The 24,113-nt window shown below is 49.1% G+C and overlaps 1 protein-coding gene across 2 annotated transcripts in view; it reads right to left on the bottom strand.

The window, feature by feature from the left end:
* GRIK3 (glutamate ionotropic receptor kainate type subunit 3) overlaps window positions 1-24,113 on the bottom strand; it is a 95,179-nt gene that overhangs the window by 37,274 nt on the left and 33,792 nt on the right. For both annotated transcript variants that reach the window (XM_030290259.4, XM_072917863.1), the window contains exons 2-5: window positions 7,795-7,971; window positions 6,785-7,042; window positions 5,318-5,499; window positions 1,103-1,156 (exon numbers count right to left, since the gene is read on the bottom strand). In XM_030290259.4, the coding sequence (XP_030146119.4) occupies window positions 1,103-1,156; window positions 5,318-5,499; window positions 6,785-7,042; window positions 7,795-7,971 (671 nt within the window). The remainder of the gene's footprint in view (window positions 1-1,102; window positions 1,157-5,317; window positions 5,500-6,784; window positions 7,043-7,794; window positions 7,972-24,113) is intronic.

Raw genomic sequence — 24,113 nt, 5'->3', positions numbered from 1 at the left:
TCAGTATTGACTGGGGACCTTTTAGAAACATTCAGTATAACATAATAGACTAATTCATTAGCACCCCATGGGTCTCGTACTGGGGAAGCTGAAGCACAGGCATTGCAAGCTAGGAAAACATTGCCTTAAGGAATGACAGATTAAAATATCTTTCCCATGATATAACTGTTATTTCAGGAAAGTGGCATTAATTGTGATTGCTTATCTATTAATTTATTATAATTCCTCTTTTCCCACCTCCAGGCTGTACCTACACATGAAATGTACTCCAGGCTCAGCTGGGGCTGATTAATAGGAGGTTATCTGGGAAATGCTTAAAGCTGCCTGGAATAGATAATGGCAGCAGGGGTAATTAAAATGTCTTTTGCATTTGAAAAAATAAATTTTGTAGTTTTTAAGGGTTAGTTTAGTCTGTTTCTTTCCTAAAGGCAAAAAGATAAATTGGATTTTCAAAATCACAGTACAAAATTCAACAGTAGACTAGACAATAGCATCTTAAATGCCAACAAAAGTGACCCTGCCAGGAAAGCCAAATGCCTCCCAGAGTCAGAGAGGACTGGCCCGTGTTTAACAGAGGGGAGTTAATATCAGGCTGAGCTCCCCTCCTGCAAAATAAACCTGCAGGGCTGAAGCTTGGACCACAGCAGGGCTGCTTCTGGCTCCTGAGGCTCCTGGGTGCTCATCCCCAGCTCCTGCTGAATCAGGGTCCCACCAAATCCTGCAGCCTTGCACTCTGCCTGTGCTCATGGCCACTGCGTGGGGAGCTGCACTGAAATCAAAATGACTGGGAGGGAAAATAAAACCCACATCTGTGCACTCCAAATGAGGGAATTTCGAAGGGCAGGGGAAGGAGGAACTGACAGCTCTCAGGCAGTGCTGCAGAGCAGAGGAGTAGAACCAGGTCACTGGGGTGTGATCCTGAGCTGCAGCCAAGCCCAGCCCTCCCTCCCCTCCTGGCAGGGTCCCAGCTCTCCCCTTTCCTTGCATTTCCCACCCCACAGCAGTGCAGTGCACACCAGGACCAGACACCCATCCCACCCTCCTCTCCAGCTGCCCCCTCACATCCCACCCCCATCAGTGTGTGCACAGCAAGATACTTTACCAGAGTGGTGAAGATGAAGTGGTAATATTCTGTCATCATCCCCATTGCCATAGCCTTAAGGAGAGCAGGGAAAAGGGGTTAGTAAAGGGATACAAGGACATAACAGCAGCCATGCAGCATAAAACTCAGAGCTCGTAGGTAAATGTGGCAGGAGAGACCCAGAAACGCCAGGTTTGGATTCAGGATGGAGCAGTTAAGGCAGGCTCATCAGCAAGAGGCACACGTGCTGAGCTGAGCAGAGCTGTGGTCCTCAAATCTTTCCAAAACTGTGGCAAAGCCTCAGTGCCCAGCTCCCACGAGGGCTGGTGGCATTTCTGGGTGACACTGGGTGTCCCTGGCTGTGCCAGGGCACTGTGGCACTCCACTCATGAGTGCAGGATCCTCCAGGGCCACAGGCTCTGCTGGCACAGCTGTGGGAAAGGGGGTCACCTTTCCTTCTCCAATACCAAACCATGAGCAACCTCACAGAAACCTGTGCAGACTGATCATAAATAGCCTGTTCCTATAGTTCTTATAGTCACACATCTGTGTAGTGGCTAAGAAGCCAGCTTATTGTAACTGCAGGTGAACCTGGTGGGAAGAAATGATGATGTCTGACTCCAGTTCAGAAAGCTGAATTATTTCTTTATTATAACTATACTATAATACATTATTATACTATTTAAAGGAGATACTAAAACTACAAACTTACTTTTTCTAACTAACTCACAACTCCTGTCTCTCTGCTAAGAGTTCAGCCCCAGTGGGTTGGATTGGCCATCAGCTCAAACAATCCTCACCAGAATCCAACCAAACAATCACCCCAGGTAAACAATTCTCCAAACACATTCCACATAGGAAAAACAAGGAGCAGAAATAGAAATTGTTTTCTCTTTCTTTCCTCTGTGCTCCTCTATGAAGAATCCTGAAAGAGAGAAGAATGTGCCTGCCACACCAGCTGAAAGGGTTTTGATTTTAATTCCGGGGCTCTGCATCCCCCCTTCCATTCCATCTGTGCAGTGAGTGCATGGAGCTCCTGCCTCTGTCCCTCCTTCCTCAGCACAACAGTCAGATCCTGGTTTAGAAGTGGGTCAGTGAAGGTGCAGGCACAAGGATGGGGAGTGGGAACATCCCCTGTCCCTCAGCTTTTTGGGATCAGGGTCCTGAGGGCGCTTGGCCAGCACAGCTTGACATTCCCTGCCAGCCCCTACATGCAGGATGGCTCCTGCAGATTGCTGGGATTTGCATAGCTGAGCACTGGAGAGAACAGGCTGTCCTGGAAGCTCTTTCAGAGGACAAGTGTGGGCTGAAGGGGCCTTGGCTGGATGACCACGTCCAGACCCTTCACAACATGGGGGGAGCACATTGCGGTCACCTTGAAGCTGGTGGCAGGAAGATTCCTATGGGTTTGGCTGGGATGCTGACTGTGTGAGCATGTTTTCTGGAGAAAACACATGCAAGAGCACTTTAAAATCCCCACTGATGGGAAAGTGACTTCGAGTCCCCCCAGGAAATGTTTGCTTCCCTTGGTTTTTTGCTAAAATTACTAGGGCGGAATTTACCTCCGAGGGAGGAAGTGACAGTCTGAAAAGAAGTGAGATGTCAAAAAAAAACAAGGGAAAATGAAAGGATCTGGATTGCAAGCCTAGATATTGTGACTGTAGAGTGTGATTTCAGGTTTCCTGCTCTGGAAGTAGCTTTGAGAAAGTCTGGGGGCTGTCCCTGTTGCCATTCACCATCCTGTCCCCCGGTCCCTGCTGGGTCAGTGGGTCCAGGGGCTGCAGTGTAGCTCTCTCCCTGCTGCACACCCTGGTTCAAAGAGCTGAAGGAGACAATGGCACCTCAATATGGGAGGCATCAGCTAGTGATGGGTGCCAGTCTGGAGCAAAGAATGAGATCCCAGTTTATGTTCTACAGCTGGATCATTCTGGGCATAGCTGAGGAGCCCAGACCTGCTGTCAGGAGGAAGCTCCAGCTGCCCAGCACTGGCAGCCTGGGGCAGGATGCATCTGGGTTTGTGGGGAAATGAATAAATGATCATCCTGGTGGATAAGCCACAGGCAGTGGCTGGGATGAGAGCAGGAGCTCTGTCAGAGCTGACAGGCACAGCTGTGCCCTGCGGAGCACAGCGACTGCTCGGGACAGCCTGGGAGCACCTGGAGTGACAAGGGACCAAAACTGAGGAAAGCTGGAGAATCTGGGGTAGCATGGAAAAGCCTCACAAGCAGGACTCACTCTCTGATAGGTTTCTACAATTATTTGTTTTCCAAGAGGGCAAAATAATGGATGGCTTGATGTCTGGTCACTCCAAGGGACCCAGGCTGGAGCAGTAGGTGACAGTCTCATCTGTCTCATCTGTGCTGGCTCATGTGGTGTTACTCATGGATTACTAATCCTTGGCTTTTTTACTACTCCAGCTTAAAAAAACTGCCCAGATGATCAGTGCTGTGCTGTGGGAGCATGGAACCTCAAATTTCCTGGGAGCAAGATCCAGACTGGCACGCTGGTGTGTGCACTGCTCAGTCAGAGCTGCTCAGCCAGCACAGGCTCTAGGTGCTCAAACCTTCTGTGTTTTCTGAAGATGTGCAATGAAATTCAGTTTTAAGCAGTGGAAATTTTAGCACAAGTCCTGTGAGAACCTTGTTGCCATCCATGGGGGTGGCAGCAGGGCCAAAAGACTCCAAGGACTCAGTCTAGCTGCATGTCTGCAGAGCTGACTGGTGTAGTAGCCAGAATGTTACAAAAGGCACATAATAGCAATAAAATATGAATATTACTGGTTCTGGAATAAACAGAATGCTGGGCCTTCCTCCCTGGGGTTCTGGGGTTTGTTTTGCAGCCCATTATTTGTTCTGTGCATTGTTCTTCTACTGCTGCAAAGGGAAGCAGACTCCCCTCCTAAAGGAGATGGCTTTGCCTAGCTTGTACTTTCACAGTGGAAAAGAGCTGTTTCACAAATGAAAGTGGCACCTCTAGGCATGCATTTCTTGCTACAGGTAGAAAAGTGAGGAAAATAGGAGGTTTCTGGACCTCCTAGTCTTCAGCAGATGCAGGTGACCTGCAGGTCGTGGTGCACTGCTCTGAGCCTGCCTGCTGTTACACACCAGAGTGGCCAGGCATGCAGAGAGCAGTCAGGCTGTGGTTTGGGTTTGTGCAGCTTCCCAGACTCTGAAAATACATCAGTATTTCCCTGAGTAAAAATACCCTGTCTTTTACTGCTAATCTGAAATCCATGGCTTCAGGCCCTGACAAAACCCCGACACACACACACAGACCCAGCCAGAAGGACTTAGAGAGACTTGTCTCCCCTAGTCCCCCCTCTCCTCCATCTTCTTCACTCTGCACCAGCGGTGATGAGCTGAGCAGATGGCACAATAAACTATAATAAACTGCATAATAAGTGAGCAGCACCAAACACAACCAGCACAGGAAAATAACTGGCAGGAGACAATGAGTCCCTTCTATTGCTTCCCATAATAATCCCTCCCAGGCTTTCCAGGTTCTCTGAGCACTTCCCTTCGTTTTGCATCAGGCAGACTGCAGGAGAAGGTTCTTGCCTTGTGCTTGCTTTCTCATCCCTTTGGGGATTTATTTAATCTGTGTGGTAGGAGCAACACTTCCACCAGCTGGTTTTTAGCATCTCTGTGAGAGCCTTTTCCTCTGCCTCATATTGAGCCTGAAACCCAAAGGCACTCGGGAATGAGGGGCTGGGGTGAGCAGTAAGAATTCCAGTGGAGGAAGAAAGGAGGGAGCCCAAATGAATGGAAAATCACTGACATCTGGCTTAAAGTCCAAGAATTGCAGATGCTGCTGGGGAAGGGACAGAGGATACAGTCCCTCCTGGCTGGGAGAGCCAGCTTGAATGAAGGGAGAAGTGGGAAGAGGGAAGAGGGAAGAAGGCTGGGGCTGGGCAGCTGCAGGGAGAGCCGCAGAATTATCCAGCACCAGCCTGGGCCTGGCGCTGCATTCAGCAGCATTCCCTTCTCCTCCTGTAATATTTGCTTGTTCTCACCCACAGCCACTTTTTGGTACTTCCAGCTTTTCAATGAAAACACCATTTTCTGTAGAAATCCAGCAGCGTCCTTGAAGGATGGACAAGCTGTAGCTTTTAGTGTGGCTGTGGATTGCGGCCCAAAGAAAAGCTGCACCTCAGGGCAGGGCCACTCTTCATGATGGCCACCCCACACCCGTGGGCTGCTTGGCAGCCACTTTGCTTTCCTGCTGGCCCCCGCTCACCTGCTTGAGGATCTGAGCCGCCATCAGGTGGCTGCAGTCGAAGATGATGCGGAATTCCCGGCCCCGCTTCATCTCCTTCAGCAGCGGCCGCGCGTCGTCGGTGTCCAGCGGGAGCTGGCGGATCTTCAGGCGGATGTTGTAGCGGGATGGGGCCATGATGAGCTCCTGCAGCCGTATCAGGCCTTCAACGTCACACAGAGACAGACCCACAGCGTTACAGGGCTGCCTGCCCCGTGGGCACGGCGGCTCAGTGCCACCCCTGCTCTGTGCAGAATGAAACCAGGACCTCCCTCCCTCCTTCCCTCCATCCATCCCTCCTTCAAGTGGCCATTGCCAAAGGGATCAAAGCCAAGGTGCCACACCTCAACCATGAACTGGAGGAGCTGTTCTAGGACAGAATGGCTTTTCCTGGTTGTTCCCTGCCACCACTGCAGCCAGCAGAGCTGGATGGGCTCCCTGCACTGGGAGAACAGCAGGTTGGTCCTAACCTCAGACACCTCTGGGATCACAAAAAAATTTTCTTAAGCAGATGTGCCCTTGAGAAAGGACAGGATGTGATAATCAGCTGCACAACAAATTAAAATCTGCATATTTACTGTGCACAGCAGCAAAAGGAAAAAATGGATATGCGCTTGGATTTATGAGTCGCGTAGATCGTAACGGTCACTTAATCACAACTCGTAACTTCCTACTACCCTCAGAATCCATTTCTGTTTCCTGCACAAGGCAAAGAGCCATGGTGGATGCAGCTGAGCAGTAATTGTTGGAATCTGATGTTGTGAGGAGAATTTCAGCAGATGCCTATTGCAAGGGGGAAGAGAGAAGCGTGTCCCTCTGCACAGAAGAAACACATTAGAATATGCCACGAAGGGAACATACTGTGACCCACATTTGCAAAACAGGAATGTCAAACTGTGTTCTCATCAGCCCTCCCCTAAAGAAACCATTTGGTTTAGTGAAATTAGTTTGGACAGGCTATCCAATGTGGCTTTTGTTTTTTGGGGGGGTCTATATCTAGAGCTGTGCAGTGCTTTGCTTTGTTTAACCATCAACAGCTTTCCTTACATGAAGAACTTTGCCAGCTCTGTGTTACAGAGGTATCTAGAAAACAAAAAAACTTACCAGAACTGCTTTTGGTTTTAGCTGGGAACTGCTCCCTCCGTGGCAGCCGTACAGGGGCTTTTCTGTTGCGGAGCGGCACCACAGTGCCAAAAGAGCCAGGCTGAGATGGTCACCCCACGTCAATGAACCCCCCCATGACCCAGTGCCAGCTCATGGCCCCACTTGCTGAGAGCTTTGTGAATGAACTGCTTAGAAAGCTCCCAGGACCTCCCACAGCACCGTCTGGGAACCCATCACTGCACGGGGCATCATTTGGTTCCCTGGAGGGTTCATTGGAAAAGCTCCCAAAGACACCCAGGACAGAAAATCTCCAGAATTCCTCCTTTGAGCCCCTCCTTCACCCACCTGTGCTGTCATCGTACACCACGGTGGCTGACCTCCATTTCAGATACTGCACCAGGTCCAGGATGGCGTGGCTCAGGGAAGCATAGTCAGGATACAGGTTGACATAGAAAGTGTCCTTGTTATCCAAAGGGTGATGCTTCCATCGCAGCTGTATGTGGGGCACTTCCAGGGCGTTGCAGATAGACTGGACAGCGTTGGTGCAGGAGCCTTGGGAAGGTCCAAATATTGCAACGACCCCCAGAGCCAGCTGGTCACAGGCTGGAGGGGCAAGGGAGGAATGTCAGCAAAGCCTGGGGGGACTAAGCATGGGACAACCCTGGGACAACCAGACACTTGTGGGCACTGACCCAGCCCTGATATTGGGTAATTGCAGCAGTGATTTGGCACAGTGAGAGAGGAGGATTTATGCCAGGTGGGTATAGACCAGTGGGTAGAGGCACAGAGGAGTGCCAAGCTCCTCTGAGGGAGTGTCCTCCACAAAACCATCTGAAAAGGGACAGGGGGTCACTGGGCTGGCTGGAGCAGACAGCTCCCTCCTGCTGATGTCCCTCCGACAGCTGCCAGCTCAGGCAGCAGGTTTCCTTTCTCCCCAGCCAGAATCAAACACCATGAGCCCTCAGGTCACCAGCTCGCAGCCTTTACTGTGCAGTCCCTCCCCTTCAGCAATTCAAGTGTGCTGCTGTTATCCAGTAATCAAAAGTGACTGCTATTAAGAGAAGAGAACATCCACGCGATGGATGTGAACACTGCCAGGGATGCAGCGACACAAACACAGGCACGGCCTCCAGACCTTTGCTCAGGATTAGAGCAAACCCTGAAAGGAGTTTTCTGAGGTTTCAGAGGGAAAAAAGGTAGTTGTTAAAATGCCTCTAGAAGGTGAGCTCCAGCAGGAGCTCTCATCCAGATCACTGGTGAGAGCAGGATGGAACACGCTGCTGGTCTGGAAACCAGACCTTTCTTACGCTGAATAAATGGCCACAAAGCTGCTCAGAAGTTTGCTCTGCTCTTACCTTTCTTAGTTGCTTCAAAGCTGTCATGGAAGTGTATCCTCTGGATGTCATAGGTGAGGGTTGTGTTGGGCAGCAGAGTTCTGTTCCTGTTAATGATGTTGGCGGAGAATCGGAACGCTTGTTCCTCGGCGCTCATCACCTGCGTGTTGGGGCCATCTGCGTACTCAAAGATTCCTCCTGCAAGACAAAAAAAAATCCACCTTTGAGCCACAGCTTGTTTCCCAAATTTAAGCAGCAAGGATGAGAAAACTCTTGGAATGTTTGCAGGTGGAGCTGGGTTTGCTTGAGGACCTGTCCTGCGCTGAAATGAAGATGTGAAGACTTGGGTTTTTCTTATATTCTGGTCTATGAGAATGTTCAGGGTGGCAGCTTTGAGGGGCAGTAGCAGGTGGTTTAAAGTCTTGGAATATTTTTATGAGTCAGATAAGTGGCTTCCCATAAAACTTTAGGACCAGACCATGGGAAGTGGACAGGCTTATTGCCCATGGTCTGTGCTCTGAGGAGTTACTGGGTACAAAACTGGCACTGCCCTCCTCTCAAAATCCTCCTGCCTCATCACCCATCCTTTCCTTGCACGAGAGACAGGCAGGGCAGTGCTGCTGCTGACTATTTTCAGTGCCATTTTCAGTCCCCTTCTCCTTTTTTTTATTGTTCCTCATGTTTAGTTATCCAAGTTTTCAATTCAGACCAGCAGACACTTCTGGATTTGCCTACCCTCCAGCTCCTCTGCTCAGTAATGCACATCTCAGATGCAGCTTTCCTGCGTTCAAAAGTTGTTAATGCCATTACACCTCCCCAAGGGCAACAAGCTCATGTCACAGCATCGCTGGGTTTCTTGGCTCTGTGTGTGAGTCTTGTCCTCAGTTCCCACTGACAGCCACTCGAATTGGAGTGACTTGGTGCAGGCATGGCTTATGTAATGATGTGTCCTTGTCTTCAACATGCAGGACCCACCCTGAGCCCCTCACAGAACCACAGAACGACACAGACCTTGCTCCATCTTATTCAAAAGTAAACCAAAATAATTAATGGATGAGCGAAATAAGCAAGTACAATTGGTAACAGATGGTCTCAGGGTTCATTAGCAGAAGGAAAAACCTTCCTCTTCAATTTAAGATACTCCTCAAACGTTTTCTTGTAGACAACAGATGTCTGCTCAGCCCTGCTGGCTTTCAGGCAATGCCATGAATCCTCCTCCAGCAGCCAGAGCACATTTTCTATAGTTTTGTGGCAGTTTGGTGTTAGCCAGGAATTCCAGCCTGGCCAGAGCCAAGCTGACAGCTTTGCTGGTGGCCGTGCTCTGGGTGTCCTCTCGGGAATGTGACCAGAGCCACGGACTGGGTGAAGCACAGCAGATGTTCTCAGCAAGGAAGCAGAAGGACCTCCAAAAAGCCTCTTTCTGCTCCCCTTTATTGTGACAAGTCCCTTTCCTCCTCCTCCTCTGCAGTCTTTGTGCATCCATGTCCCCAATTGTGAAGCGAGTGTGGGAATGAATTTACATTCATAGACATGAAAAAATTTGAGCTGTTTCCTGCATGTCTCTGCTCAAAAAAAACCCCACTGAACTCAGTGCTAATTTTGGTAATAGGCAGAAGAATAAAGAAAAAAGAGGCTGAATGCTCATTCTGGAGTGTCATTTCAGTCTCACGTGATTTTCAGCCAGTCACTCATGGGCAGGTTTTCAATCCAAAATGCTCAGCAGCGTAGGCAGGAGTGTAGCAGAATTGTCCACGTGCCTCATTCTCACTGGATTATGCCAAAACATTTGGGTTTTGACTGGTGCAAAGAAAATTATTCATCCACATCAAAGTTTGCATATGCTGGCAGCTCAATTTAAGTTTCTTAGGGCAGAAGAAAGTTCATCTGCAATATTAAATCACACACAATAAACAAAACCAAAGTGAGTGTGACATTCACCCCATCTCTCTGTTCAAGGCTTCACTGTCCAGACTGTTTAGCCAGGGATTTTTTGTTTTCTAGCATCGTGCTGAAGTGATAACTGGTAAATGTTACATTGATTATCCACTAGCTGGCATTAGGCTTTGTCCCAGCCCAGCACTTTCAAAGTTGCATTGGAGCATGTCTCATTATGAGAGAATACAGAAGGGCTGGAAATGTGGATTACTGGGGTTTGATCCTAAATAAATTCCTGTTCCAGACATCCAGCTGGATATAATAGGCTTTTTGTCAGGGAAGAATTTTCTGTGCAGTCACCCAGTACCTTGAGCTCAGGGCCAGGCTGTGAGAGAGCTGGCGGGCAGCAGGGATGTGTTTCTGTGTGTTCCCATTGCTGGGAACACACCAGGAATACTCTGGGACACTGGGAATCTCCCTGAGGTGCTGAGGGCAGCCACAGCATGCCCCAGCCTGGGGTTTGCTCAGGAACTGGTGAGACTGGGAGCACCTGATGTCAGATCTGGGCAGGGCACACCCTGCTGGATCCTCACATCCCTCTTGGCTGCGCGCCGCTCCTTCAGAGACGTTCATTCCCATCATTATTTAAAGAGCCTAATAACTGGCTTGAAACAGCTGATTAATGCATAATCTTCATCATGATTACACAGCATAACTGGCATTAATTTGCAAAGCCAGCTAATTATGAAAATAATTGTTGCAGCTCTTCCATTTGAGCAAAATGGAGACGCTCAGCTCGTGTTGAGAGCACGAGGGATGTGACATTAACCCCCCCGGGCTGGGGGACCCCAGGGGTCCCCTGCAAGCCTCAGCAGGAGAGATGAAGGAGCAGGGCTGGGCAATCTGCTGCTGAGGGCTGGACAGCAGCACTGCCAGCGATCCCACATGGGCCTTGGGCAGAAACCTCACCCGGCTTCACGCTCAGAGAGGAGAGTCAGTGGGTGTGAAAAGCTCACAAGTCTCCACTTTTATACACCACATATCCCACCTGAGAGAGTAGAACTGAAGCTCCATTAGTGTTGCTGCCCCTCTCTAAACCTCTGCCCTATTTTGGAAGCTAGTTCCCATGTCTTGGAGGTCACTGGATGCTCTGTGGTGCTCGTGGCCTTTCCCACTCTCTCCTGTCTGTGCAGGTCTCAGCTTCTCATTCCTTCTTCCTTCCCCTCCCATGGCTTGGTAGAGAGATAAAAGATGGCAGTGACAAGGTCTGTCATGCTTTGTGACATCCTCCTGAGGTTTGTGAGAGGATTTGCTGCCTGATTTATGCGTGCTGTTCCTTGGCCAGTCAATAGAGCCCGAGGACTCCCCACTGCAGCACCAGGTGCTGTTTAACACACACTGAAGTTTATCAATTCAGGTTGACTTTGTTTGCATAGGTATTTTTCCCTGGAAACCTTCTTTTTATGCCATGTTTGGGGGGCCTTTGGTGCAGTGGGATCTGGGACTGGGAGTCGGCTTTGTAGGAGATGCCTCACACAAGCTGTTGACAAAGACTTCCAACCCTTATCACTTATTTTACATATTTTTTGATGAAGTCATCCATTATTATATCTGACTTCTTGGATTTTAAAATCAATCCCAGGCAGGTTAAATAATTATTCAGTTGTCTTTTACTCTTAAAGCAGACTAATTGCTCTCTGGAGAATGTCAGCCAGCGTATGGGAAAACACACTAATTACAATCAGCTTCATGTCTGACTGTTTTATGTTATTTTATTTGATGACCTCGCCATCGCTGCTAAGGTGAGGAGTTTTCAAAATCTGAAATGAGATCCCAGAGCAAATGCCTGACACTCCCTTTGGGTCTAGACCAGAGGAGCAGTAGTGGGGCTGGGCAGGCAGAAGGAGCCTGGCCTGGCACAAGGGGAAGTTTGGCTGACAACCACAGAAGCTCTCACTTGGAGCAGCAGAACTTGGGCTTTTCTTCAGGGTAAAACCTGGATCCCACAGAACACCTAAAATCCCATTGATGGCAATCAGAGCAGGCCCAGGTCTCTCTGCATCCAGCAAAACTGCAATGCATTCTTCAGTCCCCAGGGATGGTGCTGGGAAACCTTGGAAATGGTCAATGATGCCTGGACAATGTGCTGGGAAACCTCCTCCACTGCTCCAGTGATCCCAGGACACGGCTGCATGGGCTCAGTGCCAGCGCAGTTATTTTTAGCTTTGACAAGAGCTAAGTCAAGAAAGTCAAAGTATTTTAAGATTTTATTTCTCCCCTCTTTTGCTTTTTACCAAAACAAACAGCTTTCGTTCTCAGAAAGAAAATTCCAGCAGCCCTCAGCGTGTGGTGCGATCTCTTATCTTCTGCTCCTTATAAATGACGGAGTTATTTAGCTTTGAAGAACAACTATTTCTGATAACACTTTTCTCTCCCCCGCTGACAGTGTTGTTCACACATTTAGACAGCTCTGACAGCCTCTTTCCATGTGACATCCGGGAAGAAATACCTGGTTTGAGGCAGCTCTTAGCGAGGATGGAGCCAGAGGAGCTCCTCAGGGACACAGGAGCTCCTGTTCCCTCTCACAGCCCTTCCATGACCAGAGCTGTGGTTTCTTGTGGGTTTTTTTTTTTTTCTCTGAGGTTATAAAATGTTTTTGCTGTTGTCTTCTGAGGGATTTGCCCTCTTCTGAGGACAAATCACTCTGTTTTGGGGCCAGTATTAGCAAATGGGCCACTGAGGGCAGGTACACAGAATTTAGTGCCTTTTCCTGCAGGATGATGCTCCAGGTCCCCGAGGCAGAGAATGGAGAATCTATGGAGAGTCTTCCTCACAGAGCTGCCTCCCTAGGAAGGCTTGGAGAACCTGACACTGCTGCTTGGCTGACAAATCCAGGGGGGAGGATCTCACTGTCACGGCCCAGGTCCCCCGAGAGCTGCTGTTTATACAGCAGCATTATATAGAGAAATGAGATAACACTGCTGGAAGTGAAAGAAAGTTCCCTGGAGCACGAGGCTGTGCCTGGGAATGGGGCTTCAGCTCCCAGAGCCTGCCCATCCTGGGGGGCTGTGACAGTCTCAGGTGCAATAAAAAGGATGCAAAGAGAGCAGGGAAATCCAGAAGGCAATAAATATCAGCAAAATAAAAAAGGAAAGCAATGACAGATTTATTCACAAGAAATCTCTCCTTACACCTTCCCCCAAGGAGCTGCTACAGTGAAATGCTCCATAGTGAGCTCCAAGGAGCTGGTCCTGTGCTCAGCCTGGCACGGAGCAGAGTCCCCAGGTCTGGTGTTGATTCCAGCTGGTCCCTAAACAGAAACAACCCCACCCTATAAACTGATGAGTGAGGAAAGCAGTGCCAGGAGCACTGGGGCCTTGTCGGTCTCAGATTCAGTCAAAGGGAGAAACTGAAAGCTTCTAACCAGGCAGAAGCCTGGTAATCTGTTAGAAAAGAATGTAAATAAGGTTCTTTATCTCTCTTGTTGTTCACATTGTTTATAGTTAAGTTCTACCACTGTGCATCATGCACTGTGCACCAATGGTTGGCTTGTTTTCACTTCAGGACCAATGGAGTTGGTCTGCACGAAACTCTGTATAAAAACTGATGCATTTTGAAATAAATCAGAGTTTTACTCTCTCCTTCTGAGTGGAGTCATCTCATTCCTGCCCTGCCTCAACAGCATCAGGGGCTCCCACCCTTCCAGAACCCTTATGAGTCCTGGGAAGCCCTTGCAGCCAGAGCGGTGCAGTGGATCCCCAGCCCCGTGTGTCAGGGCAGCATCCCGGGCTGTGCCCTGCAGCAGGACCACGGAGCTGCTCCACGCCAAGGCAGCGAGCACAACGTGCAAACGGATTGAAACAAACCTTCTGGGAAGGAGCTGAAAATAATTCCCATGCTCTGCCAGTGGGTTCTGGGTTTTGACAGAGCGGCAGGATCCGAGTCCCTGTCCCCTTCAACTGCTGCTGATCATGCACTGGCCCTGTCACTTCAGCGTGGCACTGCTTAATGTGATGCAGCACAGCCACGGATCCAAAGCAATTTCAGGCTCCATCAGCACGCATCACGCAAGAGAGCCCCGCGCAGGGCTTGGCGGCTCGGGGCTGAGCTGGCCCTGCCCACGGGAGCTCCTCGCTCTGGATGCTGATTGCTAAAAACCCAGGAGCAGGATCTGCCTGGAACACGGGGAGAGGATTAACCTCAGAGTCGGTGTGTCTGGATCGCTTACGCTCACGCGCTGCCTGCCTTCGCCGTGCGCCTCTTTTGTGTAAATTAAAAAGGCACCAGCCTGTCCCTGAGCTGCTCCCACCCTGGCAGCTTCCCCAGCTCTCAGGTCCAAAGCATTTCCAGCTGCTTTTGCTGAGGACCCCAGTTTCATGGGGCTGGTGAAGCCCATGATGTACCTGCCCACCCAGGAGCTTTCCCTGTGTACGCGATACCCTACGGAGAAATGGAGCCAAGTAGAGGCTGAGCTTGGGTCTGGGTGTTCCTGAGCTCCCCGGCACACCTGACTGGATTTGCTGCCAGATATCCTTGGGAAGAGGCAGGACATGGAGCTTAAATCCCCCGTGAGCTCAGAGGAGAGACAGGCACACTGGGATGGCCGATCCCCACAGTGTCCAGGAGCTCGCTGTCTCCAAACACCCTTAAATGTGACCAGGAATGTTTTTATTTCAGCTGCTGTGACCCTGCATCATGCAGCCAAACATGAGTGGGAGCAGTCCTGCTGTCACCTCCCTGCCACAGCCCCCCACTCTGGTCACTCTGGGGGTGTCCCTGGGAGAAGCTGATGGACAGAGATGCATTCCCAGTGCCTCTGATTCCACAGCAGGAGGCAGAGCCAGGTACTTGCTGAGTAACGCCAAGAAAATGAATTCAGCCAGAAAATCAGATATGCAAAGTGTGAGTGTGTCCCACAAGGAGGGATTTCCCGCCTGCCAGGACAGAAATCCCATCACAGCAGGTTGATCCATTCCCAGGAGACGGTGTCTCCTTCTTTTCTCATTTTTGTATTGAATATGCAAAATCCTATTTCATTTGCTCTGAATTAGGCACTTCATGTCACAGGGGGTGACATTCTTCTATGTATAAGCTGCTTAACAGATGAGCAGTCAAGTGGCAAAGCAATACATTATTAATGCTTCTGGTTAAATTAACTGATTAAAACCGCTGGAGCTAAAACGTATGTATCAGCACTTTACTCGCACTAAATGAGGAACTAATGGAACATGGCAGGTTGTGTTTTTAATGAACAGTAGATAGGGAAGGTCTGGAAAGGTTTGTCACTGCTCCTAGGGATGACCTGTTGCATCCTCAGCTGGGCGCCGCTCGTCCCCACGGGCTGGGGCACGGCCAGGACACAACAGAAACAACAGAACAGGCTGTGGCTCCTGGAAACAAACTTCTCCTCATTGCAAACCCTCCTCGTTTGGCCTAATTGGCAGCGTTTCCTCTGCCATGCTTTGAACAAGCTGTTCTGGTGTTGCACGTTTGACATCTGAGGAAGAGCGCTTACCGCAGCGGCAGAGCGTAACCCCGACCAAGGGAGCGGATCAAAGCGCTAATCTCAGATCAAAAGCCGTCAGTGGTGCTACAGCAGAAATAAATTAAGTTAGCAACAGATTTCTTAATGATATTTAAATTTCTAATTTGCATAACACATGATTAAAATGAAATGGGCCTTTTTTTTTTTTTTTAAGCAGGCTCAATTAATTGAGGAAAAAAAAAAAAAAGCAAGCAGCATCGTAATCTCAGAGGAACAGATTCCCAGCAAGATAAAGGCAAGGAAAATGCCACAAAACTTTTAATTTACCCAATATTCAGCTCACAGGAAATGCAAATCTCCCAAAGTGGGTTGCAGCCTGAGAACTCCCCTAGGGGCTGATCTCCCAGTGACACCCAGTCCCAGCATTGCCCTTGACACTGGCTGGGAAAGGCTCCCACGGGCTCTAAGTCATTATTTCTCTGCAAAAGGAAGATCTGGCAGCTTTGAGCTACTTGTGCTTGTCTTGTCCCCACTGTGGGACACCTTACCAGGTGTCTGGGATTATTTACCAGCTCAGATTGGTGTGTGAGCTGCCCAGAATTAAACCATGGTGTCAATTCCAGCCTCCACTCTCTGTCACCCCACTGCCAGGGAGGGGCAGCTGGACTGGACTGTGCCACCAGTCCTCCCATGCCCATCCCTGCCCCCCTCCCCAAAACCTCACTGAAACAGCCTAAACTCAGCAGATGTGTCCTGGGAATCACCATCAGGTGCACTGAAATGTCACTTTTATGGCAGTGCTTTGAGCTGAAAGCACGTGTTGTGCTGTAGTATATGGGGGGGAAAAAAGGGTTTGAAAGCTTAAAATTATTGTAGATGTGTAATACAGGGTTGGGGTGGCATGGCTGGAAGTGTATTTTCTGTGGGGTTTTATTACCCTGTGGAGGGGTCTGGGGTGTCCATTGGGGTGAGGTACAGAGCAGGGAGTGAATCCCACGTCATGCCAGGGCTGAGCAGGCTTCCAACAAAGCCTGCAGGGGGATAAAATACTCTGGATTTCTCTTTACTGTGTGCTGGAGAGTTGAGGGCTGGCCCTGTGTCCCCCTGGACACACTCTCCAGTTTGGGGAGCAGGGCTTCCACTGGGCAGGAGAATGTTCTTCATTTATCCCAGTGCAAACTGGGTCCAAGTGGTTCATTTGTGAAAATTCACTGTAAACTGAATACAGGAAACCAAACCTGCTTCTTTTAGGGGAAAAAAATGTCCTGCCAGGTAAACTGGATTTTGCAAACTTTTGAGCTCTGCATTGGGAGACCCCATTGGCCACACACAGACCTGCCAAGCTAAATTAAAATGCCAATTATTGCATGTTAATTGAACTCTTCTCCAATATTCATTGCTAAGACGCAGCTAATAAATGTTAATACCCACCTGGTATGTAGCATATATTAGACTAAAGAAACCTACATTAAATCCTGTTTTCCATTCACAGTGTAGCCAAACACCAACAGTCAACTTGTTTCTCACTCTTGCATTGATGCTTCCAAAAATTGGGGCCTTGACTGAGACAAGGCATTGAATGGCAAATGCAGTTCTGCAAATATTATGACACATTGTTTGTCATCTGCCCTAAATATTTAACAGTTCCATTTTACAACATTTTTTTGCCACATGCTGAGTGTTTGCTCCTGATAGATGCTAAATTTGACTGATGGAATGGATTCCATTCAGGAGCTGACAGTCCCAAAACCTTGTGAGGATCTTTGCTGTTGGCATCTTCTGTTTAAAAGAAAGCAGAGAAAGAGAAAAAAAACCCCATAGAGTGCCCTGGGAAAATTGTTTCTGCTTAATCCCCTCTCCTCTCCTCAGAAAATCCTTTTTGTAGGAAGAGATCAAAGGTCTGTAATAGATTTCAACAGGTCTCCAGGAAGTGTGGGATGCAGAGGGAGTGTGGAGCTCTGCAGGATTGACCTGCCCCTGCTGCTGGTGCTTGGGGCAGCCAAAGGTGTAATTGGGAGATTCAGAGACCAATGTTGCCTTTTCCTCTTCCTATTTTAATGTTTTAGTGTTGTTAAGCAGAGGGAAAAAACAGGTTTTGCCAGGATGTGGCACTTGCTGGGTGTGGGAGGTGGGGGCAGCACAGGGGCCCACAATGGGACCTGTGAGAATAAAAACTCACAATTTTTTACAAATTCGTTCCCAATCTGTCTTGACTGAAATCTTTTATGGTGGGAAAGGTCTGCCTGGGGAGGGCATTTTTGAAACCTACAATCTTCAATATATTTTATGAATGGTTATTTTACCTCCCTTTGTTTTAACACTCCCCCCCACTTTTTAATTTTCAATTCTGAATGCCCAGGGTAATTACAGCTGAAAGACTGGCTGGCTTAAAAGCAGCACTTTATTCCAGGGAATGAAAGAAAAAAAAATAAAAAAGGGAGTGACAAAAGGATCTGTTTTGAAAAATGCTTTCATTATTTTCCTGTCATCTGTTCTCTTGGTTTACAAACAGCCACACACAGAACAGGGGATGCGAAGGGATGTGCTGGACCTGCCGGCAGCACGGCTCCAGAGGAATTCCACATTCCCTAAATGATCAAAACCAGCTTTTAAAGACCTGTTCTGTCTCACAGAGGACCACCTGACGTGGGGCTGTGCTGGTCTGTGGCCCGAGCACATCGCTGCCTGGGCTCGGGGAGGGTGCCCAGGGGTCCCTGTCACCGTGGTGGGTGCCCTGCCTGCTCCCAGCCTGCCCTGGCCGTGGGTTTATGTCACCACAGCCCCCAGCTGGGGAATAATTAGCATTGACTCCATGATTGCAGAAGGCTGATGAATTGCTTTATTGATTATATCATCTATATCATCTATACTATATTCTCCTATACTCATTAAGAAACTCAGTAACCCTCACAGCCAGTCCGATCCAGCTTTGAACTTATTGGTGAATCCATCCCAACTCCATCCTGTGTCCAATTAAGAAATCACCCTTTGGTACCCAAATCTCCACGGCACATTCCACATGTGCACAACAGCCGGTGCAGCAAGTGGAGATAAGAATTGTTTCTCATTCTTTCCTCTGATTGTTTCTCATTCTTTCCTCTGATTGTTTCTCATTCTTTCCTCTGATCTTCTCACAGCTTTCCCTGGGAAAATGCCTGGGAAATTTGTGCCTCTCTCTGTGCCCACAGAGCTGCTGCCACAGGTTTATCCTGCTCCTGCCTCTCTGCCCAGGGTCAGGGCTTGGCACGTGCCCTTGCAGAGCTGGGTGCTCACAGAGAACGGGGTCCTGGTCCTGTCTGTGCTGAGCTTTTCTCCTGGGAAAAGGGCTTTGGATCGTGCCATGGGAGGGAACTGCACCCAAACACCACCCGGGGCTCCAGCTGCCCCTGCTGAGCCCTGGGGAGGGCAGGACCTGCTGGGGGCACCCTGCCCAGAGAGGTGATGGGCACCAAGTGCCAGCAGCACAGCGTCAGGGCCACGGGCACAGCATCAGTGCCACGGGCACAGTGTCAGTGTCATTGACACCCCATCAGTGCCATGGGCACAGTGTCAGTGCCATGGGCACAGTGTCAGTGCCATGGGCACTGTGTCCCTACAGAACTGGGGGCCGTTGTTCCAATGGGAGATCCTGCTGACACAGGGATCCCATGCCAATGATCCCACTGCCAAAATTATCCACTGCCAATGGTCCCAGTGCCAGAGGAATCCACTGCCAGAGGGATCCACTGCCAGTGATCCCACTTCCAGAGGGATCCAACGATCCCACTGCCAAAAGAATCCACTGCCGTGACCCCACTTCCAGAGGGATCCACTATCAGTGACCCCCAGTGCCAAAAGGATCCCCTGCCAGTGACCCCAATGCCAGAGGAATCCACTATCCATGACCCCACTCCCAGAGGGATTTCCTGCCAGTGACCCATTGCCAAAAGGATCCACTGCTGTCGATCCCACTGCCAGAGGAATCCACTATCAGTGACCCCACTGCCAAAAGGATCCCCTGCCAGTGACCCCAATGCCAGAGGGATCCACTGCCAAAAAGAATCCCCTGCCAGTGACCCCACTGCCAGAGGGATCCACTATCAGTGACCCCACTGCCAGACGGATCCACTATCAGTGACCCCACTCCCAGAGGGATCCACTGCCAATGTCCAGCTGCCACGCTGGCAGAGCTGAGTGTCTCAGTAGGAACTGAACCAAGCATCTGCTAATGAAGCTGAATATTCATTATTATGACTAAACACAATGAATCACAAATTAAAATGGGTAAATTATTAGTTGTTAGATCAGAAAAGGGGGAATTGGGAAAGCATTCCAATTCTAGAGGAGGTGGAAGAGGAAGGCTTTATTAAGAGATCCAAATCCTGTTAAAACTGAGTGTTAATCACTGTGCAGTGCTTCACACAGCCCTTTGTCACTCGTGACAGAGGATGTCACTGTGCCACTGGCAGCTCAGCGCTGACCTGACCCTGGAACTGCTCACACCAACCCCAGAGCCTTGGTGTTCTGTGGAATTCTGAGATTCATCATCATGATGGCTGTTTATTTAATGCTGAGGACACTGTTTCCTCTGCTCCAGTGTTATGAATTACCAAGGATTATGTGTTCAGTGGCTTCCATTGATTCATGCAGAGCTAATTAATGGGATACATCAACCTATCATAAACATGAGCAATAACTCATGCCTCGTTAGCACCAATGAGCAGACTGCTCCAGGGAGCAGGCAGGTCTCTACAAGGGTTAATGGATCTACTGATTGAAGTGAATCTTCTTCTTTTTTTTTTTTTTTTCTGGAATATGTTTTTTTCTGCTATTTCTTACATTTTAGGTGTGTCAGTATCTCCTTTGTAATGGTGTAAACTGGGAGCTGTAAACTGGGAGTAGATGAATTCAATGGAAAAGTGGTTTGAAGAAGCTTGAGAAAAAGGGATACTGGTGAGTGGGAGCTGCAAAAGGAGCTGAGCCTGCAGTTGAGCTGAATTTGACTTTAATTAAAAAGCATATTGAAGGAAGAGATTTCTGACAGGAAAACTGAGGAGTGAAGGGTTCCTATTTCCCACCCTATTTATAAATCAGTGAACACGAGCTGGCATCTCCCTCTCACAAGGGCTGTACAGTAAGCAGATTGTCTGGGGGGAAAACCACATGAAGTTGGGCAAAACAATCCTCCTCCTCTTCCTCCCGTGTGTGGGATGAGCAGCCGGGAACAGCCCTGAGGGGGTCACTGCTCTGTGCCTGGACCATGGATTGGAATTGGGGACAGCATCCCTGAATTTCCTCTCCTTTACTCCAGGTAACTGCTGCAGAACTTGAGTGATATCTTCACTTTCAGAGTTAAGTGACAAAAACCAAGATTAATAAGTAGAGCTGTCCATGTGAAAGCAAATGCAGAGAGGATGCTGCAGACACCCCCTGCTGCAGCACTTTCTTCTTGAGGCGTGTAATATATTTAAAGGCTATTTGGAAAAGATGCTTCTAGCATCTTCTGGCCCAGCAGTAAGTGGGGCTGTGCTGGGCAGCAGCACGTGAATCTGATTAGATGAATTGTCGGGTCACTGCCACTTGTCCTCTGCAATATTCAGGATTAAGCTGCTGCAAACACGTGAGTCCCAGTAAAATCCCAGCAAGGGGGCTGGACAGGGGCACAGGGCTTTCAGGTTGCATCCTCTTGCCCTGATCTGTGCTCTCCTACAGCTGCTATTGACCCCAGCTACTCTGTTAGGGTGAGTGTGCAGTTCCCCTGCTTTGTGGGATTCCCTTAGCTAAAATCCACTGGTAACATCTTGGGGCTGTAAGGAGGCCTTAGGATTTTAGCTTTTTATATTTTTCAAATCCTCTACTGCATTAGTGTGTAACTCTAAACTCCATATAGAGTGCTACATGTTAGTCAGACAAAACAATTCCTCCTGGGCCTGAGATCCTGGGATACCCTCTGCCTCAGCCCCCCAAAAGTATAAACAAAAGGGAATTGTGGGGTGAGCAAACTGGGGGTATCTGACCTCATTACCATTACAGCTGAATTAGCTGTAATTGGAGGATTAACCCCTGATATGCAAATGGACCAGACTTGTATCTGTCTGAAAAATTTGTGACCATTGTCCATCTTGGGTGTAGCCCCTGGAGGGGGTTTTGTCTGTCCTTAGTGTACCTGAAGACCCTTCATTAAATATATCTGCTTATACTTTTTGAACTTTCTCTGGCCTCTGTTTCCAGGCAAGCCCGAAAAAGGCATCAGTAATAACGAGGATATATGAGGCAGTGCTGGGAATCACTGGTGGTGCTCCAGCTTCTGTGGTGGCCCTTGCTGCTGAAATGTAGCAGCACTGCAGAAAAGATCTGAAATAACCATGAAGTGAGAGGGGGTCTGTCCTTGTGCCCCTCACTGCTGCCCTTGTCTTTGGGGCAGGGGAGCAGCAGCACCAGGGGTGCCCCAGCCCTGGAGGTGACCTTGCCTCCCCCAGAGCAGGGAGCTCTGTGCATCTCCAGGCTTTGCCCAGGTCCCTCTCAGGAAAATGCGAGAAACATGGTGTGAATTATTCCACTTCTTAAGTAGTGTTTATGGAAATGCTGCAAGGCCTGACCTCAGTCACGTCTCAGCAGACAATGAGTGGGGATAACCCAGCTTAGTGCTTTGCTCAGCTTTGTAGTAGAAAGAGAATCCTCCAGCTTTATTGCAGAGAGAAGAAACAGACACCAGCTAGAAGGCAAGGGGAGGAGGGATGTGACTTTTGGAGCTTGCAGGCAGTAGGATTAAGGACCAGCAAGATGATTCTCTGCTCAGGATCAGCAGTGACCCTGGCTCAGTGTGGCTCCTCTCCCTCCTGGCAGGTATGAGGGAGTGCTGGCTGGAGTTCCAGGTGTGATCTTTTCCCATCTTCAGTAATAAAATGCTTCTAGCCCAATAAACAGGAGTTCATTTCAGTGCATTCAAGCTCTTTATTCAGTTTTGTGGATTTGGGAAGTTCTTCCCAAAGCATTCATGCTGAACTAACAAATTTTTATTAATGCTCTCAAATGGAGATGAAAAATACGTGTTATCTCAGAGATGTCAGGCTTGATGAAACCAAAAATCCTACAGCTTCAACTTCTGTTCCTCCTGCTTTGTTTAGCTGAGCCTTAATGCAGTAATGATCCTGCAGTCCCCTTGGAGATGCAGACAGAAACCCTGACTGGATTAGCATGTGGAAGTGTTTATTCCAACTGGGCTTCCTTTGCTCACAAGAGCTGCTCTGAACTTCATTCATTAACATGCAGCTAAAACAACTGAATGGGTTTCAGACATGAGTTTCATCTTTCCCTTCTCTCCTCACCTAAGGAAACCCCCAACTCTTCATTTCCTGCAGCAGAGTAATGCAGACACAAATCCCAGGAGCAGCCAGGTTAATCTCTTTGCCAGCTGCAGCTGGTCAATAGAATCCACTGGAAGTGTGAATATTGGAGTTGGACAGAGAGAACCCACCCTCTTCCCTTGTCCTGCAGTGAGGGATGGCTGGCAGCACTCACAGCCCATCCTGGCAGCACTCACAGCTCAGGGGGCTTTGGGGACAGGGGCTTTGGGGACAGGGGCTTTGGGGACAGGGGGCTTTGGGGACAGGGGCTTTGGCTGCCAAAGGTGACCCAACTCCTGTGTCACACACGTGGCTTTGGCTGCTGAGGATGTTGTGGCTCTCCTGTCCCACTCATGGCTCTGCTGGGGACACCAAGAGATGTCCCCATGGGCTGGTGGCTCTGCTCAGGGTGGGGGCAGTCACAGTGATGGGCCATGAGCTGAGGAAGGGCCATGGTCATCAGTGCAGCCATGTGTGTGCTGAGGTGTTGCTTTGTTCTTCACAGATTTTACTGTTAATAATGTTATTTTTAGCTTTCCCTCCCAGAATTCATCCAAACAGGGATTGTTCATCTTGCTCAAGGGTATTTTGAAACATATTCTAACAGAGTATATTGCATGAATATTAGAAGCTTATTTTTATCTTGGGTGTACTTCAAATAATCCCTGCTTTGAAACGCTGAAACAAAGATGCACAAAGGTCTGGCTCTGCAGAACCAGTGCAAGTGAAAGGTCACAGAGGAACATGGGGGTTGTCTGTGGAGCTAAAGGGATAAACACAAATGCCTTTCTGAACTTTTTCTCCTCCTCCTGCTGCTCACCCCCCACCACTGGAAACACTTTTCCAGAGGAAGGGGGGAGACTTTTCTCTCTTCTGAATCTTTCTGCAAATTTTCATTTTTAAAGTGGAATCAGATAGTAATAACTGTGCCTTTTCCTGGATTAACACAAGGAATCCTCCCAATGTCAAAGCAGTATTAGAACTGATGGGGCCAATTCACTCCCTGGGTTTTCCTGTGACCTTTCAAGTCTGCACAGAGCTACACTTTGTATAAATAGACTGAAATAATAGTGAAAGGTGTGGGTTGGTTCTTTAGTTTAGAAGCAAATAAGGCTTTGCTTAGATAAACATGGCAATTGTGTGCAGAAAGGTCAGAAACTGAGCCCTGTGGGCAGTTCAGGGCTTGGAATTAAAACCTGAATTGTCCCTTGGAGTCCCCTCACCACACCAGAGCAGCCCTGGGCTGCATTTTGGCTGGAGCGTGGCCAACACCCAACATCCTGTAGCTGAAACCTGATGCCTTTAAACTCGTGGGGACAGGGTGGAGGCTTGAACCTGGTGTTGTCGCAGGAAGCTGTAAGAGGAGTCAGGAGCAGCCCTGTGGGTCTCCTCCCTCTGGAAATGCTGTGCCAGAGCATTATCCTGCCTACAAAGCCATTGGAACAGCCTGGCTGGGATTTGCTGTGGCTCTTGGGGGCCGTGCCCAGGGCAGTTCAGCTCTGCAGGTGTAACTCAAGGTCTCCACGCCTGCCCCACGCTGGGCTGGCAGTGTCCAAGGCAGGAGAGCCTCTGCCAGGGCACAGCTGTGTCCTACTTGTGTCCCTGCTGCCCATGCCTATTAATGAGGAGGTATTTTAGGGCAGAGCATCAGAGAG

Source organism: Taeniopygia guttata, chromosome 23 (assembly GCF_048771995.1).
Source record: "Taeniopygia guttata chromosome 23, bTaeGut7.mat, whole genome shotgun sequence".
NCBI lineage: Eukaryota > Metazoa > Chordata > Aves > Passeriformes > Estrildidae > Taeniopygia > Taeniopygia guttata.
Note: the sequence above shows the minus strand (reverse complement) of the source record. Positions and strands in the feature narration are given on the sequence as shown.